General features: G+C 38.0%; 1 protein-coding gene across 5 annotated transcripts in view; it reads right to left on the reverse strand.

Moving 5' to 3' along the window:
• LOC5515227 (voltage-dependent N-type calcium channel subunit alpha-1B-like) overlaps positions 1-14,631 on the reverse strand; it is a 51,460-nt gene extending 36,829 nt beyond the window's left edge. For 3 of the 5 annotated variants that reach the window (XM_048731047.1, XM_048731044.1, XM_048731048.1), the window contains exons 1-6: positions 14,247-14,631; positions 10,418-10,492; positions 3,814-4,057; positions 3,499-3,604; positions 3,269-3,408; positions 754-857 (exon numbers count right to left, since the gene is read on the reverse strand). In XM_048731047.1, coding sequence (XP_048587004.1) covers positions 754-857; positions 3,269-3,408; positions 3,499-3,604; positions 3,814-4,055 — 592 coding nt within the window. In that variant the 5' untranslated portion in view covers positions 4,056-4,057; positions 10,418-10,492; positions 14,247-14,631. Of the gene's footprint in view, positions 1-753; positions 858-3,268; positions 3,409-3,498; positions 3,605-3,813; positions 4,299-10,417; positions 10,493-13,002; positions 13,025-14,246 lie in introns of those variants that run through there. The other 2 variants (XM_048731045.1, XM_048731046.1) reach the window with 2 other exon arrangements.
• Between the last annotated feature and the right edge of the window lie 3,145 nt (positions 14,632-17,776).

Here is a 17,776-nt window from a genome sequence, read left to right on the forward strand (position 1 = left end):
GGGGTGTCATCACACGCAAAAAAATGCGCGTCGAAAAAAAAAAATGCAGGTCGCAAGAGAAACAACGTACGTGTGACAGGGTTTTTAAGCCTGACCTGAATAACTACCTACTTCTGATCTGTATATTACTCCTACTGACTTAGTTCGCGTGCCGTACGGAAAATTGTGGACCCGTGGAACGAGGGCAATTAGTTAAAAAAAAACACACACACACACACACACAAAGTGTTGGGTGTTTCTGTGCGAACCGTAAGGGGAGGAACCAAGGATGTACCGCTGATGTAAATAAGAGAGCGCGCGTTACCTTTATAATAAGGTTGCTTACTCGTTACGCCTAAACTGATTGGTAACCTGGAACGCTTGATCTGATTGGTTACTTTCTCATTGGTACGTCTGATCTGATTGGTTACTGACTTGTTACGCCTGATCTGATTGGTTAATTCCTTGGCACGTCTGATCTGATTTGTGACTGACATGGTACGCCTGATCTGATAGGTTACCTGGTACGACTGATCTGATTGGTTACTGACTTGGTACGCCTGATCTGATTGGTCGCTTGCTTTGTACACCTTATTTAAATGGTTACTTACTTAACGCCTGATGTGTTTGGTAACTTCCCTGGTACGCCTGATCTAATTGGTTACTTACTTAGTACGCCTGATCCGATTGGTAACTTTCTTGTTACGCTTGATCTGATTAGGTGCGCCTGATCTGATTGGTTACCTGGTACGTCTGATGTAATTGGTAACTTACTTGGTACGCCTGATATTAGTTTGACAGGCCGTAAGACTCTGACAGCTCTTAAAGACTTGATGTCCATGTCTGTTTTGATGTCAACATTCGGTAAACTAATAACACTGAAAAACAGGTTTTTGCATTATTAGTTTTATAAAAGGAGAATTGTAGACAATCGGTGACAAGAGAATGCTTGACGAGGCAAGAAGGAATGTATGACAAGTGAGCGAACGCACTGCAAAAAAGAGAGTGTGTGACGCGAAAGAGGGCATACGAAAAAAGAGCGAATGCGTGAATGCGAGATTGCGTGACATGGAAGTAAACGATAAATGAGAACGCGTGGCAAGTGAGTGGATGTATGAAAAAAGCGATCGATTTGTGACGGGAAAGAGAACGAATTAGCAAGACCACGACGGCCTTATGCTAAATGGCTTGAATATATCAACATGACGCGTTGTCTTGTACTTGCTAAAAACTTCCTAATAGCTTGTTGACGGTGCAAGGATGGATGTAACTTAATTCGTGAAGTGATGGTATATTTGATACTGTCAAAAAGTTTAACATTGAATGTGTCTGATCTCGCTAATGTTGAGAATAGCCAGCCATTAGAAGAGCAGTATAGCTATGAGAAGACGCTGCATTAAACAAGGTCCAAAATAGGTCCAATATACTGATAAGACAGATGCCTAAATCATTTATCATTGATGCCCATTATAAGACTTGCTATGGAGCGAATGACGATCTTTATAAGTCTCGTAATGATATGCTTCCTATTTTAGGGGTTTCTATGTCACTAACTTCAGCCAATTTGTCGGAAATAGGAGGGTATTAATTAAGCGCGGCTTGGAAGATCCGCCGTTCCAGTAGATAACTGTTGACTAAAATAATTAATCTGTAGCGTCTAAGGGTTTGGGAGTATCTGAGAAGCAATCAGCTGTTTTGGTGTAATTCTCCTACGCATTTTCTTATGTGGTCAGGAGCCAATTATTGAATATGCTGCATCGGTAGGGAGAATGAACATAAATGGACATGAACATAATGAGCATAAAGAAGCTAAACACACATTTTTAAACGATGAGAGAAATACAGAAGGTTTAGCAAATGTTATTCAGAAATTACAGAGCTTCAGAAAAACGAGAACTATAATGAAAATAGGGAACGAAAATATAAACATAGACACAAGGGCACATAGACTCGGTAGCAAAGATGGATTACTGATAGGAAAAAAAGAAAAAAAAGCAACAAAATTTCGCATTTATAATGTTCAAAGGGTCTATAACAACTGAGCAACCCATGTAGTTCTGGCAATCAACTGAGCTAGCCTCAATGAGCTTCTTCTTGGGCGCCATCTTAGATTCTGAGCAAAATGTAAGAAAGACGAGGGTGGTCTCGGGTTTAACAGTTTGTGCCAGCTTTTGTAGCTCATAGTTGTGGAGAGACATATAGCTTAGAGTTTTTAAACTGACAACTCAATTAAACCAACTTGTCACATTTGAATATAACAGGCTAGACAAGCACTCGTACGGCTGTACGGCTGCACTATACGAGGTGAGAGAACATGGCGAAAAAATCTAGCACAGCAACGTAGATCTTGATATCAACCAAGTTTTATAAACAGGAAGATTTGGTTGGGTTATCTCTCGTATTCTTAAGGTTTTAGTAAACGTTTAGTCTGTACCAAACCCTAAAAATATATATTTTATATCTATTTCAATGGCACTTTTAATTTGAAGGGGTTCTTTTATTATTGAAAAACCCATTTCTTGTTATGTCGTATATCTTTGCTTAGTATCTTTGGCCCCAATCCTGACAATTTGTTTCAAGGATTTAAATTACCTAATTGCAACGAAATGCAAAGAGGAATGAGTGAAACAGGTTTGTCGTCTAGACCATTTTTTTGTCTTTATTTTCATATAATAAAAATCACGATGCTTTCAACAGTTTCTGGACAAGATAATGAAACAATGTCAACTGACGAGACTTAAATCAAGCATATAATTGTCAATTGAAAGAGATAGGGAACGGTTTTCATGGCAGTTTTTAAAATGATGTTTAGAGTCAAATTTAGACATGAGCATGGATCGTCGATTTTGAGTTGATTTTCAATGGGTCAGCGGCATGGGCATGCGTACTAACAGCTACTTAGGGGTCAGACATCTCGTTAATAGATCCGCTATAGCTGAACAACAATTCTTGAAATTATAAGCATCGAAAATAATACTTTCGTGTCTCTATGACTATGTTGGAAAACTTTTTCAAAAGCTTTACCTTAATTGTTAATAACTCCGGTAAACTCAACTGTCTAGAATAATCAATGATTATGACAATTCGCCATTGCGCAAAAAGAAGAATATATAGCAGTGTTGATGTTAAAAAAAAAAAAAACAATGTAAATACGAATGAAATTTGCAAAATAAAATACAAATGGGCAGTTGTTGAATGATAGATTCGTAGATTTTTGGAGATGTTGTGGTAGATAGTGTTATTTTTTTTGGTTAATTTGTAAGTAAAACGAACAGGGAAATTTACCTACCCGATAACGACGACCACAAAATCAAGGATATTCCATCCATTGCGTAAGTATGAACCAGGATGTAGAACAAATCCCAAGGCAAGTATTTTTAGAGTGGCTTCTATACAGAATATAGCTACAAAGTACACTTCGGCATGTTCCTGAAATAGAAGCACAATACCCCCAATTCGGTTAGACGCAACCATGATTTACAAAATGAATACTAAATTGAATGAAAATTCCCTCCTGACCAGATCCTTGGCAATCTCGATTTTATCGTCCATAGGAAGAGGTTTATTCATTGCCAGAACAACACAGTTCGCAACGATGTTCAGCAAGATGAAATACTCAAACAGCGTGCAAGGTGGTTAAGGATGTATAAAACGTAACAAGTCTGGAAATTCCCCTAAGGATGGTTAGGACACTTTACCACTAAAGCATGCACGGAGTATAAAGATGACCCGAAAAACCTTGCATGCCAAAAAAATATCAACAACCCTAGCTGAAGGTTCCCGCAACAAAGTAAGTAAAAAAATGAAGAAATAGTAAATGCGTGTAAAGGATATTTGTGCTCCACAATGTTCTTAGAGAGTCTTCGAATAGGGTTTCGCTCTGATAGTATAAACAACGCATACGGCATACGGATGAACTCGAGCAGTCGGTTGCCGATCTTCTGCCTAAGAGATGTAGACTTTGAATGCATTGATACTCTGTCCTGGCTTCCCCCATTGGCAATGTGTAGAGAGTGTGTCGAGCCATGATTTCCTGAGCTAGTTTTCTTTTCTCCATCTTCGTTAGGGTTTCCCATTACTGTGAAAAATAACAACCGTGGTTCAATGTCGTATCATGGTGGGTTTTCAAACTCCAGTGCTCCAACACTACGCTAAAACCCCTTGACAGGCAATTTCATTAAGGTGCTTTTTCTTTTCGACGAGTGTTGCTCAGTTCAGCCATAGCAAAAAGCCAAACACTGTTATGTATAAATTAAAAACTCAGAGCGCTCACATCTTGCTTTCAACTAACAACATATACATTACGAGCCGTGGGCCAATTAAAATCGCCAGAATAATTTATATTTCAAATGGAGTGTTGTCAACGGTAACTTGTAGGGCTCGCAGTCATGGTCGCTTTTCCCCCTCGATAACGTATTCGAGGCGGCTCGTGAATACATTAATGTCACACCTGCCTTGAAACCATAAAGGGCCCTTGTCTATTCATATTTAAATTCATTTTCCTCTGCACTACATTTAGTTATTAAGCGGGGTCCGGCGCACAAAACAGAGCAAAGAGAGAACAAAAGCGATAAAAAAAAATCGGGGACATTTCGTAAGTAAATCTCGAACGAAGAAGTTGCTTCATCTAAAGAAAATGTGCATCTAGTGAATAAAACATTTGTGTATACGCCGGGTGCTAATTCATAAAACCCCATAGATGTCAGGAGATTAATTATTTATATGGGACTATGTCGAACGTTCATAGGTATACAGGATTCTACAGAGTTTATATGCTGCAGTATTGTAATCAGTTTTACGTTTTCATTTACTTTATTGTTCTGTCAGATATCCTAGCTGTCATTCTATTCTGCAAACAAACGGAGCTCTTTGAATGCCACACATTCGACCTCTTACCGTGATTTGGGGGATTTGTAAAGCGAAAAAATAGAGGCGATGCTTTGATAAAACATACAACGGTTTTTTCTGCACGACATGCGTTATTAAAACTAAATCAATAATTCACTCGCACACCGAGGGCACGGTTTAAATACTAATTTTTAAATGATAGGATGAATACAAACAAAAGAGCTTGCCGGCATAATGAATGGCATATTCGTTATATTTTCGATCTGATCAATTGAAGCTTAAATGATGGTAAAAACAAAATAAAAAAATAAAAAAAAACGAGAAAAAGAAAGTTGTTGGGAGATTTTGCGACAGCTTGCTCTAACATCATTCAGGCGAGCAAAATAGTTCAGTATGGCATATTACATATTTTCAAATTACGAGGCGTCAAAGTAATTGCTGAATTCTTTCGGCGTGGCTAAATTACCGAAATTAAGTTATAAATTATCTTTTGTAGTCCTCGGAAAGTGATATTTTAGCATCAAATGAGCCCCCGTTAAAGCACAGCTAATCGAATTATATATTTTATCAAGTTTGTAACTATCGGAAAGCCTTGAGCACGGTTTATCTAAATTACATATTTGTAGCTTATCTATATTTGCTAGCTTTCAAAATTCAATCACACTCGTTCGCTTGCCCATCTAATACTCTCTCGATTTTTCGGCTTTTGGACAGTGATCTAAATTAAGCTAAACTAAGCAAGCACTTCAATCACTCGGAAAGCACTCGTTGAAGGTGGATAAACAAAAGGTATAGGTATCTAACAATCGGAAGGCACTCGCCTGCTCACGGAACGGAACCGATTTGGCCGGAAATACTCAGTCCTAAAGCCCTTGGAGCTGCACTTCACGCTCGGTGACCTTATCCTTTGTTATAATTGAAAATAAAATGGTTAATTTGCAAATAAAATTAAAAATAACAATCCACGATTGAGAACTGATAGTTTATCAATGATATTTGATTGAAGGTTTCTCAGTTACTTGCTTGAATTAGTCGATGGAAGTGGATTCTTTGTGCGAATAGGCATTGAGCGGGAGCATAAAATGGCGAGTCTCATAAAGCATTAATTTATATCGGCTTATTCAAGCGTGTAACCAAAGCATTTTCAATCAAATATTGTCAATAACATACCAGATTTTTTTCGTTGATTGTTATTTTGAAGTTTTCTTGAAAATAAACCGTTGTATTTTAAATCATCAACAATAACAAAGGAGTGGTTGATCGCCATTTTTTAAATGATGAGTGCCCATTAATTATGTCGGTTGTTCTAACCTTTTAGGCTCACGGGTCGTTAGCAAAATGCCGCACCTTCATTTTTTTCTGTGCGGCCGAAATATATAAGGTGGCCGTGTAAGACCCCCTCCCCTCCCTAAGAAAAATCATAAAAATTAAGTGGAATGAAACTAAAATTGCGGTGCTGTTTTTCCCTGAGGTGCAAAGGGTTTTTTATTTTTAATTTGCATTTTTTTTGGCGGTGATGTGGTATATTCGAATATACTGTACATTATTGTTGTAATAACGCCTAGACTAGCATACAAGAACCATATTTACCGAACTACCATAAGGAGACACCAGCAACAGCAACACAAACAACATCAACATCCACACCAGCACCACCACAACAACCAACAATACCACCAGCATTAACGCCACCAACAACAACAACAACACCAACACCACCACCAACAACAACAAAACCAACAGCAGAAACACCGCCAAAGAACAACAAAACCAACAACAAAACCAACAACACCCCCAGCATCAACGCCACCAACAACAACACCAAAACCAAAACCAACATCAACACCGCCAAAGAACAACACAACCAACAACAAAACCAACAACACCACCAGCATCAACGCCACCAACAACAACAACAACACCACTACCAACAACAACAAAACCAACAGCAGATTGATAAACTCAGAGCGGCTCATACTTTTTTAAGTTGTCTTAGCCCCCATTTCGTATTGCTTGGATTTTACCATGTTTTGTGGCTTGTCGCTTGTTCACGCATTGTGACCTCAAAGCCTCAATTTAAGTCTACATTGCGTTTTTGTCTTTTTTCAAAGCAAACATTCTAGATCTAAACACCGCACACGTTACATCATTTATATGGCTGGAAATTAATTCCTCTTAGCAAAACTTTGACTTTCGCTGAAGCAGGGCAGTACCACCCAAGCATTATCCGCGCAATGCCATACAGAAGACATGACGGAAAAACCTGGAATATTTGCAATTGCAGATAGAGAGAGAGAAGAATCAATTATTTCAGTGGCTATAGTTTCCTTGTATTACGGACTGATTTTTAAAACAAAAATAACGTGAGGCCGAAGTGCACATAACCAGATTTTGACTTTTTAAGATAATTTTTCCTTGATCATCATTGCCCTGTCTGTCTACTCAGGGACGAAAAGCTCAAATTTCAATGACACTTTACAAAAAGTCGCATCAATTAAAAAAAATCGCACTTGATATTTTGTTTGCTTTAAGTTACTAAGTACTCAGAGAAATTCTCCGCCTTATTCGATGTGAAACGGGCTTATTTGGAGCGTCACGTCATGTTTTTCCGTCATGTCCGTACAGAACGGAATTACCGCCAAAAAGAGAAAGAGGTTTAGGGTTCTCTTGTTTGGATCTGAAATCGTAACAAAGCGGGTATAGATAGGGAGGGGTATAGCAGTGGCGGCATAAGGAGAGTGTTGTTGGCAAAGTCTCAAAAAAAGAAGAGATAATAAGACACTACCCATGTGAAATTAATGATTAATGATTGATTAATACTCGATTTCCGTTCATTTCATCAAAATAAATAAATACAAATTATCAAGAGAGCTTATGCTTATGCTTTTATGGAATTATATAACATTTTAAGCACAAAATCATTGTAAACACCAAGGGGTCTACGCCTTATAAAGTTTTCTTTTCAGTAGACTCCTCATCATCTAAATAATAGATATCATTGTAAACATGCAACGCTCATTTGAAGAAATAAGTTGATTTATTTATTTATTTATTTATTTATTTATTTATTGATTTAAAACATTGTAAACACCAAGGGGTCTACGCCTTTTAAAGTTTTCTTTTCAGTAGACTCCTCATCATCAAAATAATAGATATCATTGTAAACATGCAACGCTCATTTGAAGAAATAAGATGGTTGATTGATTGATTAATTGATTGATTTCATTGTAAACACCAAGGGGTCTACGCCTTATAAGGTTTCTTTTCAGTAGACTCCTCATCATCTTAAAAATAGATATCATTGTAAATATGCAACACTCATTTGATGAAATGAACATGATTGATTGATTGATTGATTGATTGATTGATTGATTGATTGATTGATTGATTGGATTTGGTTGATTCTACGTTTAGTACTTCATTGGTATTATATTCTTACACTAGCTGCTGTGATATATTACAGGCTGGGAGAATACACTCTTTTTTTTATAAGACCCTTTTTTATAAGAACATCCAGCCTGGGATGTTACCAAATTTTAAGAACATGCTAACAACAAGCCAAGGCTCAGATATCAGAAAAATATTTTTTTTAGCCCTAGATGCGTTCTTAAATGCAGAATCAAATTGTTTTCATAGTAACAACCTTATTATTTCTTTTGATCATTAGTGTAATTCTCTTCCTAAAAATTCATTGGGTATTATATTATCATATACACTAACATTAAGAACATATCCAGCCTTAAAATGTCCCAAAAATAAGAACGACCCATTCTCAAATGAAAATTAGACGTTGTTATAAAAAACGTGTATCCGCATTGTGTAAATAAGTGTAACTTACACAGCTCTCTGAGAGCACCCCATAATGCCATATATGGAAATGCCAATCATGTAAACGAATGCATGTCACAGTCATCCAACTTAAAATAGACCTTGTCAGTCACAACTTGTTGTCGTTTCAATTAAAAATTGGAAGAAAAAAATCTTTGAAGACATTTCTAAATAATAAGTTTCTCGAACTTTCTGCTAGGATAACAAAATGGCGAATGGCAGAGACACGTCATATCTATTTCCAGTCGACGTTGCTAACCAAACTGTGATCGAGTGTATCTACTAGAATGATCCAAGGACCGATATACAGAGGAGTAGGTTGTTTTGTGGACGGTAAGGACTTGCTTGACGTTATTAGTGCTTCAAGACTAAGATAAGATAAAAGGGCATACAACGAGCCCTTCCCGAAACACATAAAAAAGGCATATTTCGTCGTTTAGATTTCTTCTGATGCCGAAAATATCAATTTTAAAAGTTGCTGGGGAAAAAGTATCTGTTCCTTTTGCCCAGGAGGGACCATTCCTTTTTTCCCAGCCAGCCGTGGTTAGGCTTTTTTACACATGAACAGTTTCCTTTTTTAACCGATCTCAGCGCCCCAAAAAATATTATCAGCACAACTAGTTGGACTCCTCAAGTTTGCCAGAAAAACCATTCGGGTCGATTTTTTTCCCAACAACCAAGGGTTCTAACCTCTTTTCAGACAGAAAAAAAAAAAAAAAACGGGTTGCGGAACAGATCCGTTTTGTGCCCATGGAATATAGGAAATTTTTCCATACCATTATGGCATTCCGGAAAAACTGGGATCTCATCAGAACTCAGCATCCCCTGCCATCCCCTCCTTCCTAGAGAAACCTCTCACCCCCTCCCCCTCATAGAAACCTCTCACCTCCTCCCCTTCAGGACGATTTTTTCCCAACAACCAAGGGGTCTCACATCTTACAAGCCAGCAAATATATATGTATTTTATGGAGGATGTGGCAAAACAAAATGTGTAGGGACTTTATCTCACACTGGAAGACCAGCTCACACCCGGAATTACCAATCTCCTTCATACGGCTATGGATCTATGGATGTCATATATTATGTATTATGGATGTAATATTTAAGGTCACCTATTATACACTTAATTCGATTTTACATTTCAGAACACATCACTCTCATAAAGATATATGTTGCTGCTATCTGCTGCTATTATCCGTCGTAAAAATATATATTCTTTACGACGGATGTGGCTTTCTGTGGGTGCGGGTTTTTGTATGGGGAAAAAAAACGGGGATTTTACCCCCTACAAGGACACCTAAGACCGCCAAGACTAGTTCCAGTACCGCGCGGTTAAACCAGCCTTTTTGTTTTAAAATGGCGGCTTTTTACCGGCGAACTGTCACATTTTGGCGAATGCTATAGACCAAACATAAGGCTATAATTTTCTTTATGACTCCCTCATTATCACACAAATCTGTCATCTTTTTTCAGTGTGGTTTTAATGCTGTACAGTTAGTCAAAACAGCAACTGAAGTCAACCTTGCTAGAACGATTCCACACTACGATTGTGCTTGTTTTCGCCAGAGCAGCCGCATGCGCATACGTTATTCAGCACTGTCCCTAAAACCCTCACCCCCGGAATTACCAACTCCTTCATACGCCTATGAAACTGGTTATTTTTGGAACAATCCAATTAGACATTGGCAGACAGGAAGGTGTCTATGAACTATAAACAAATAGTGAATCTGCAAGGGTGATCGTGCACAAGGGCTCGCATTACCTTAACAAGAAGTAGACCTGTCTGGTCTTCGTGATTTGGCCGTGAAAAACGACGTCACAGGCGACATAGTTAGCCCTGGAAATGAAAATGAAATAAAATTAATCACAAGATGTCAAACAAACATTATAATGATCAGTAACCATAAAAAATACTTAATTTTTCTCAGCATTTGTGTTGTTAGTTGAATGTTGTCTTACGATCAACAGCGTTTTTGTTTGTGCGTCTAAATTCTATATCGCTTTTCGGACAGATCTCTAAATAATGTTTCTATCTAAACTCGTATTTAGATACCACATATCGTTCACCACATTACAGTAGCTATTAGTCACTGTTATGCCCTACATATAGTGGCTAGAAAATGCGTGCTGCCCTTTGAAAGGAGTGAACCTCAGGTACCGTGTTCTAGTGGCCATAGTGTGTGTCCGATTGCTAGGAGCATCACTAATAGGGATGCCACAAGTGCACTCCTTGTTAGAGGGTTCTTCTGCAAGGGTAATGATTACGGTTTTTTTGTGGTCCTGAGTTAGCTTTACTGGGGGTTACTCTATCGGGTTATACATAGCCAGGATTTGCTGAGGGTTTGGTGGTGGCAGACTTAAATATAATTTAAAAGGATGTTAGCTTAACGGGGTTACTTTATCGGGTTATACATAGCCAGGATTTGCTAAGTACGAAAGCCGAGTAGGGCCATCAGATTTCAGAGATAATAATTTCAGGGATGATAATTTCAGAGATGATAATTTCAGAGATAGTAACTTCAGAGATGATAATTTCAGAGATAATAATTTCAGAGATGATTATTTTAGAGAGGATAATTTCAGATAACAGTTTCGGCCAGGTCTCACCAACTGCGGCGGACATTTTTGCCCACCTATGATTCACAACCCACAGACTACTATGTCCAGTAGTGGCAAGATGTTGGATCACATTTCTGACAAGAACACGGTTATGTTGTTTTGTTGATCATTTTACTGAGTAACGGGACCTTTAATTAGGAAATTTACATTCAAGCAATAACGATAGAGGATATGAGATGATCAAGCGGAGAAACATGAAAATTAAAAGAGTTACATAAATAAAATTGATTGATTGATTGATTGACCTTGTGTCTGTGTAAGACACTCATAGCTCATTTACTCATATCTCATTAATACATGATTGTGTGGAATTATTATAGGTGTGCCGCAGTATTTCGATGGCCCGTAAAAATAGCAATGCGTAATATTAGCATAACTTTAGGATGTTGTGTGATTCCACTGGAAATATCGATGCCCTCCGTGGTATTGTATGGAAACTAATTTACACACTTTTACCTTCCGTCGGTGCCCCCCCCCCCCTCCTTTGGGAATCCTGGATCCGCCCTTGGTTGATAGAATATAATACATCAAAAAAGCCGGTTAAATAAAACAACAACATTATCTTGTCTCTGTATAAACGAAATAATTACATTTCTGAAACGGGATGAATATGGTTTTCATGTTACTTGAATACTCGGTCTCCTTCATCATCTGCTACATTAAAATTTGTGAAACTTTTTAAGTTTCTGTGTGATTTCTGAAAATAATTCTAGAGCCTCAGCTGCGTTAGTTGGTGGGTGTAGTTTGGCTTAATGAGTTGCGCCAGATCCTCCATATTTCCGCTGTAGTCTTCACAGGATTCAGTACACATGCGCTTGCACGCTTGCACGTCTAAGTCTACATGGCGTAGATAGTTTTCTGTATTGTATAGCTCCGGCATGAAAAAGAGCACATCCAGCTTTCCACCGATGACTTCGTGGCGCTTTTGACTTGCGTGGGATATATTATATTTTTTAATATGAATTATGAACATAAACAAACCTAAGTAAGGGCAGAATATGGGAAAACTTGAAGAACTCCTCAGGACCAAACGTAGCTGTGGGGGAATTGTGTTGATCGAGTGCTGCATGCTCAGTAAGCCGGCAGAATTCTTTATCCGAAATTATAATCTCTGAAATTAGCATCTCAAACTATCATCTCTGAAATATTTATCTTTGAAATTATTATCTCTGAAATTATCATCTCTGAAATTATTATCTCGGAAATCTGATGGCCCTTCTCGGCTTTCGTAGCTAAGGGTTTGGTGGTGGGAGACTTAAATATAAGTTAAAAAGTATGCAACTTTATACACGATATACGGTCATGGAAACCCCGCTAATGCGCCCAACATAAACAGCATTGTTTGCAGCACTATTTTAGGTTGAGCACAAGACTAATAATGTTGAATGTCATGTAAAACCTCTCGCGCCTCCACAAACAGTTTAAAAACAGCGCCAAACATGTTGATGCAGCAATTTCTCCAGGAATGTTGACGCCGGCACTGGCTGACATACTTGTCATTTAGGTAAACAATTTTTGTACATCAGCCTAAGTTTAGCCTCATCCCTGTATTTGTCATCTCTTTTCTTAAAGTATTTCTAAGAAAGAGAAAAAAACATCCCCAATAGCCGCCTATCTCGTGTTGTAATTACGACGCACGGCTTAGTATTTATTAAGAAATACGCAAAAATTGAATTATATATCGGCTAGGCTTATTACTATCATTAATTCAAAACATTCTCTACCCACCTCCGTAAATGCATTCAGCAGGTAAAATGCACATGACAAATGGTTATAGAGACCAATGCAGAAATGAAGAGTTTTTTGTTACTCCACAAATGCAAAAGGTTATAATTTTCTATGCCAAAGCAACAAAGATACTTTTTTTTTGTTATTTTCTAATATTTCACATTTTTGGTCTGTTGAGGGGGTTGGGAAGACAGTTTATTGTAAGTTGCTATTTCTAAATGCGAATAAAGGATAGTTCATGAAAACATGTTATTTTTTTTGCCTGCATGGCCATTCTATCTGCATACACCTAATATAGTCCTCAAGTGCCTTTACTAGTGTTCTGTGCAAATCATTTAAATGCAGGCCTTGGGTCATTTTGATCACTAAAGCCAAAACAAAATGACGTTTTCAAAATTGCGGAACACCGCATCCGAAAACAATTCAAAGACCTGACATATCTACCAGATATAGGCTGCACACAGAATAAAAACTTGAATTTATCCCATGAAAAATAATATTGGGCCCAGTGATCTTCTCACCCGGGGGCTGGCGACACGCGACAAACGTTCCCTCAGCCGCCATTTTGTTTTCAGCGATTGCTATCTCGTTCTCGCCTTACGTAAAAATAAACGACTGCATTTAGAAAATAACCTACACGCAAAATGTGATATAAGAGAAGTGAAAGTCATCTTCGGGTAAACTATTTGCGATTATTCGCCATAATTATCGTATGAAATATGAAAAAGGTTTTGGTTGGATGCGGTTAGATATCGAATGCCTTTTTGTTCCCAAGTAAAGCGAATAAAGTAATGCATAAATGTAAGAGTGAACTCAAAAAGCTATCGGAAGATTGGAGAAGAGTCGGGAAAGGTCAACAAAAATGTGATTGTCGTGCAAACATCACCGTAGCAAAATAATCATAAGTCGCTGCCAGTAATCCAAGGGGAAAGCCAGAGGTTAAGCCATCAACATTTTAGAATGACATGTCTAAGAAAAGATAGAGTTGGCAATGCTCTTTAGCGTTTTCTAGAGATTCTGGAAAATGATTTAGAGCTGGGAACCGGAACTAAGTGTACACCGGGCTCCCCAATAACAAGTTGAAATCATCCATTTAACTTATGAGAGCGTCTGTGAGCACTTCAAAGAACAGAGCTCAAATATACGGAAAACTCCTAATTCTAAATTATGAATTAACAAAAGATGCACTACCAAATATAAATGAAGTATGTTATTTTAGCGTTTTATGGATTAATTTTACTAACCTTGAGTGAGTTGGAATAGGTTGTGGAACTGTCCATTTCTTCTTTGTGTACTCTATTCACCTTCGTGGGAATCACAATAGTGACAATAAGCCATGATAAATAAAACCCCAAAATATAATACCCCGAAATCGACTTTTCGTGGTCTTTTAGAATATTCCGCGTATTATCTCGACCATCAGTGGAAGCTGTCGATCGCCAAAGACAATTATAACAAATACTTCGTTAGAAGGTGGTTTGTCGAACAGTGGGAAAAGCACGATAATTCGCTGTCTTCTTAATGCTATAATTTCCCACAAAGCGAAATAGGAACCATTCAGAATTCTGGCAAGTAGGTTATTAGATCTTGTTTTTAAATTCAAGTTTGTAGAATTGAAGGAATTTGAAATTCATATTTTTGTCAATCTTGCGTATATTTGCATTTTAATTGTCATACATACGGGGCCAAATTTCATCCTCTAATGATCAAGTGTAATTCTTTAGCATCATTCGGCATTATTGTTCATAAAACCATTGAGCAAAACGCTTAAAACGCGCGAGTGCCTTTATCTACAAGGCAGTTTTAGACTGCGAAAGAATAAAGGCTTTACCGTCGTAGTGACTTATAATAACATTCAAACGACCAGCCCAACGCGGTCGGGGCCCTTTTAAACAGATGGCTAAAGCAGGCCATATAAACTTAAAAACCTGAAAGTAGTAGACCCTCAAATCTATGATTCACCTACGAGCCCGTGGGGTAATATGAAATGAAACCTCAGAATTTCCCAAGTGTAGCTGGTGTCACCTGAAGTCACCACTGAAATGAAAAAAAATTAAAAACTGGTAATAGAATAAAACTGAGCTCATAACCAATAAAAAAGCCAATTAGAATTCTAACCTGTAATCAACGGCAATATAAAAGTTGGTTGACCACTACCCAAACAGTAACGATGTTTATTTTATTTTAAACTGTGAGGGAAATACGTTTTTAGGGATTGGTATTCGGTAATCATGTTTTTCTTTGGTCCACTTTAGTCATCCAAATCTCGATTTCATATACTGCCATTAGCATAGATGATATCATCGCGATACTCAACTTTAGATGGCTCCCACAAAATAAAGCAAGGACGTAATCACGAAAAAGCTATCTAATTACTTTCACAATATGTTAAAAAAACACTTTGGATATTTTCCCATTTCAACGACTGCTGTGGATAAAAAAACCAAAAACATCATAATGCTTAAAAACACCTCATGCTTCTACATCATGCCATTATTCGTATTATTCTGATTCTATTAGAATTCCAAAATAACTTATCTTGAAATATCTAAGTGCTATTTTTATTTTTCTAAAGTCACGATTACACTTGTGTATTTTACAAAAAAAATACACATCTAATTATCAGATCCATATCCAGCCATTATTGTTTTTTTTTTCTCTTATCACTTGTCCCCTCAGATCTCACCACTATTTATAGTGCACTCTTAGAGCAGACGCTTACCCAGGGATTTCCAGAGAGGGTATGGGTAGTCATGGGTTAGTGATTTTTGTGTTAGTGTTTTATCCTATGTGTATGTAACGTTTTCTATGCAGCTGACCAAAGAAGGCTAAGCTTGTAAGGGACCTCGAGTCCTATTCCTTTGCTTCCTTCGGCCGGCATCAAATAAAATAAAAATAAATAACGACCTATTATCGGAGCTAAGGATGCCATTTTGAGCACAACAGTTCCGCTAATAATGATTTACTGCTCTGGACTCCACCCTGCATTTTTGTCTATACACGCCGCTTAAAGGGGATATTATTTGATGAAATTAGACCATCCTTCAATACAGATGGGAAGGGGGGGGGGGGGGGGGGTGGGTTGCAGTAGCAAACATCAAGAGTGGGCATTGAAAGAAAGGTTTTGATACCCGAGACAGGGTTAGGGTCTTAGTATGTTCTTGCCGAGTGAACAATGCTCGGAGGATCGATGCAAATAATAGCAATGCCATTTCTTCACCCAAACGTTTGCGGTATAGTGAAATAGTAGATCAGGGCTTTTATGAGGAAAAGTCCGTTTGAATTGTCTTAATCGCATCAATCGCGTTATTTAGAAGGGAATAGCGGTGGACCGGCAGCCATGTGAACTACAAGTTCACATTCTCGCTAGACATGGATGTCAATCAAGCTTGCACGAGGCAGTTGTGTTATCCATGAAAGAACTACGCAAAGTCCTATTGTCCTACGGCAAAAAAATATTTTATCAGGGGGCTCACCTCCACGGTTTGAATAAAGTTCCAGTTGTTTACACTAGCTTTGCGTTGTTGTTTAGCGCGTTTATATCTCGTCTGCTTTTTCGGCGCCCGGTGCTTTCTCATTGGTTAGTGGTCTAAGGGCCGTGTCGTGACTGTGAAATGGCTTCTGTGACAAGGCATACCTAGATCCATCACTTGTCTCTATTTACTAGGTTACCCGACATACGAAAAACAATAATAAAATAGTGGCCGACTAGGAATCTTTAAAAGATTGGCAAATATGTGAATAAATCTAAATATCAGTAAAAAAATGAACCGAGTGGAATCGCCAATTCGTCTATAAACACCCAACTCATCATACAATAAATCAAGAGAGCATAAGATAAGAGAGGGACAATTTGGTATTACCCGCGCGCCATGTCGATTCCGAGTCCGGCTATTTTTAGTAACCACCACCCCACCACTGCCCGTAAGTATTTTTACTCACCATACCCCCGCGCTTTGGCATTTACATCTTGTTGTTTGCCGCTGTTTTGTGACTTGAAACCGAAAAAAACCCACCCTATTTGCACAAATTCCATCTGAAATTTCATTCTAGCATCAAGGATACGGGCAGTTGCGGTTTATATAGGGGATGAAGTACTTCGAGGATTGCAAGATTTCGAAAACGAGACTTCATTCAAAATCAAGAGCGGAAAACCTCGTGCTTCAAACACCGTTTTCGCTCTAACTTGCTGCTTCTTCGTGGTTTCTCAACATTCAATCTTCCTAATGGTCAAACAAAATCTGTAAGTTAGATATAACATTGATTTTTGTGAATATTCCGGTTAATTGAGAAGGAATCCAAGAAAAATACATTTCATAAAACTATCCTTGTAGCGAGGGAATGCATTTTTGTGATGATCAAAGCCAGCAAGCTGAAGTATCTGAGCTTTTGTAATAGTGAGAAAATAAAGAGGGAGATATTACTGTACTTCTTAGATGTTGTTATTATTATATGTTATTTTATTATGTTGTTATTATACAAGCTGGAGTCGGGATTTGAATCAAACGCAGGATCACAGCCATTTTATCGCTCGTCGGTTTTTTCTTTCTTTTTCACTTCGCCGCTCAGACAAACAAAACAGTCAAACTATTCAGGGATTTAGCTTTCTGTGAGTATATTTGCCAATATTGCTTACTTAAGTTAGACTTGTTTTCTTCTTCCGAGTTATTTTACATGACCTCTTTTCATTCCTTTCGAGTTGGCAAAACAACAACACGCAGCCCGCGGGGGAGTAGGACAAAATAAAAGGAGAAAATCCTCACGCGCAGGGGTG

Source organism: Nematostella vectensis, chromosome 8 (genome assembly GCF_932526225.1).
Source record: "Nematostella vectensis chromosome 8, jaNemVect1.1, whole genome shotgun sequence".
NCBI lineage: Eukaryota > Metazoa > Cnidaria > Anthozoa > Actiniaria > Edwardsiidae > Nematostella > Nematostella vectensis.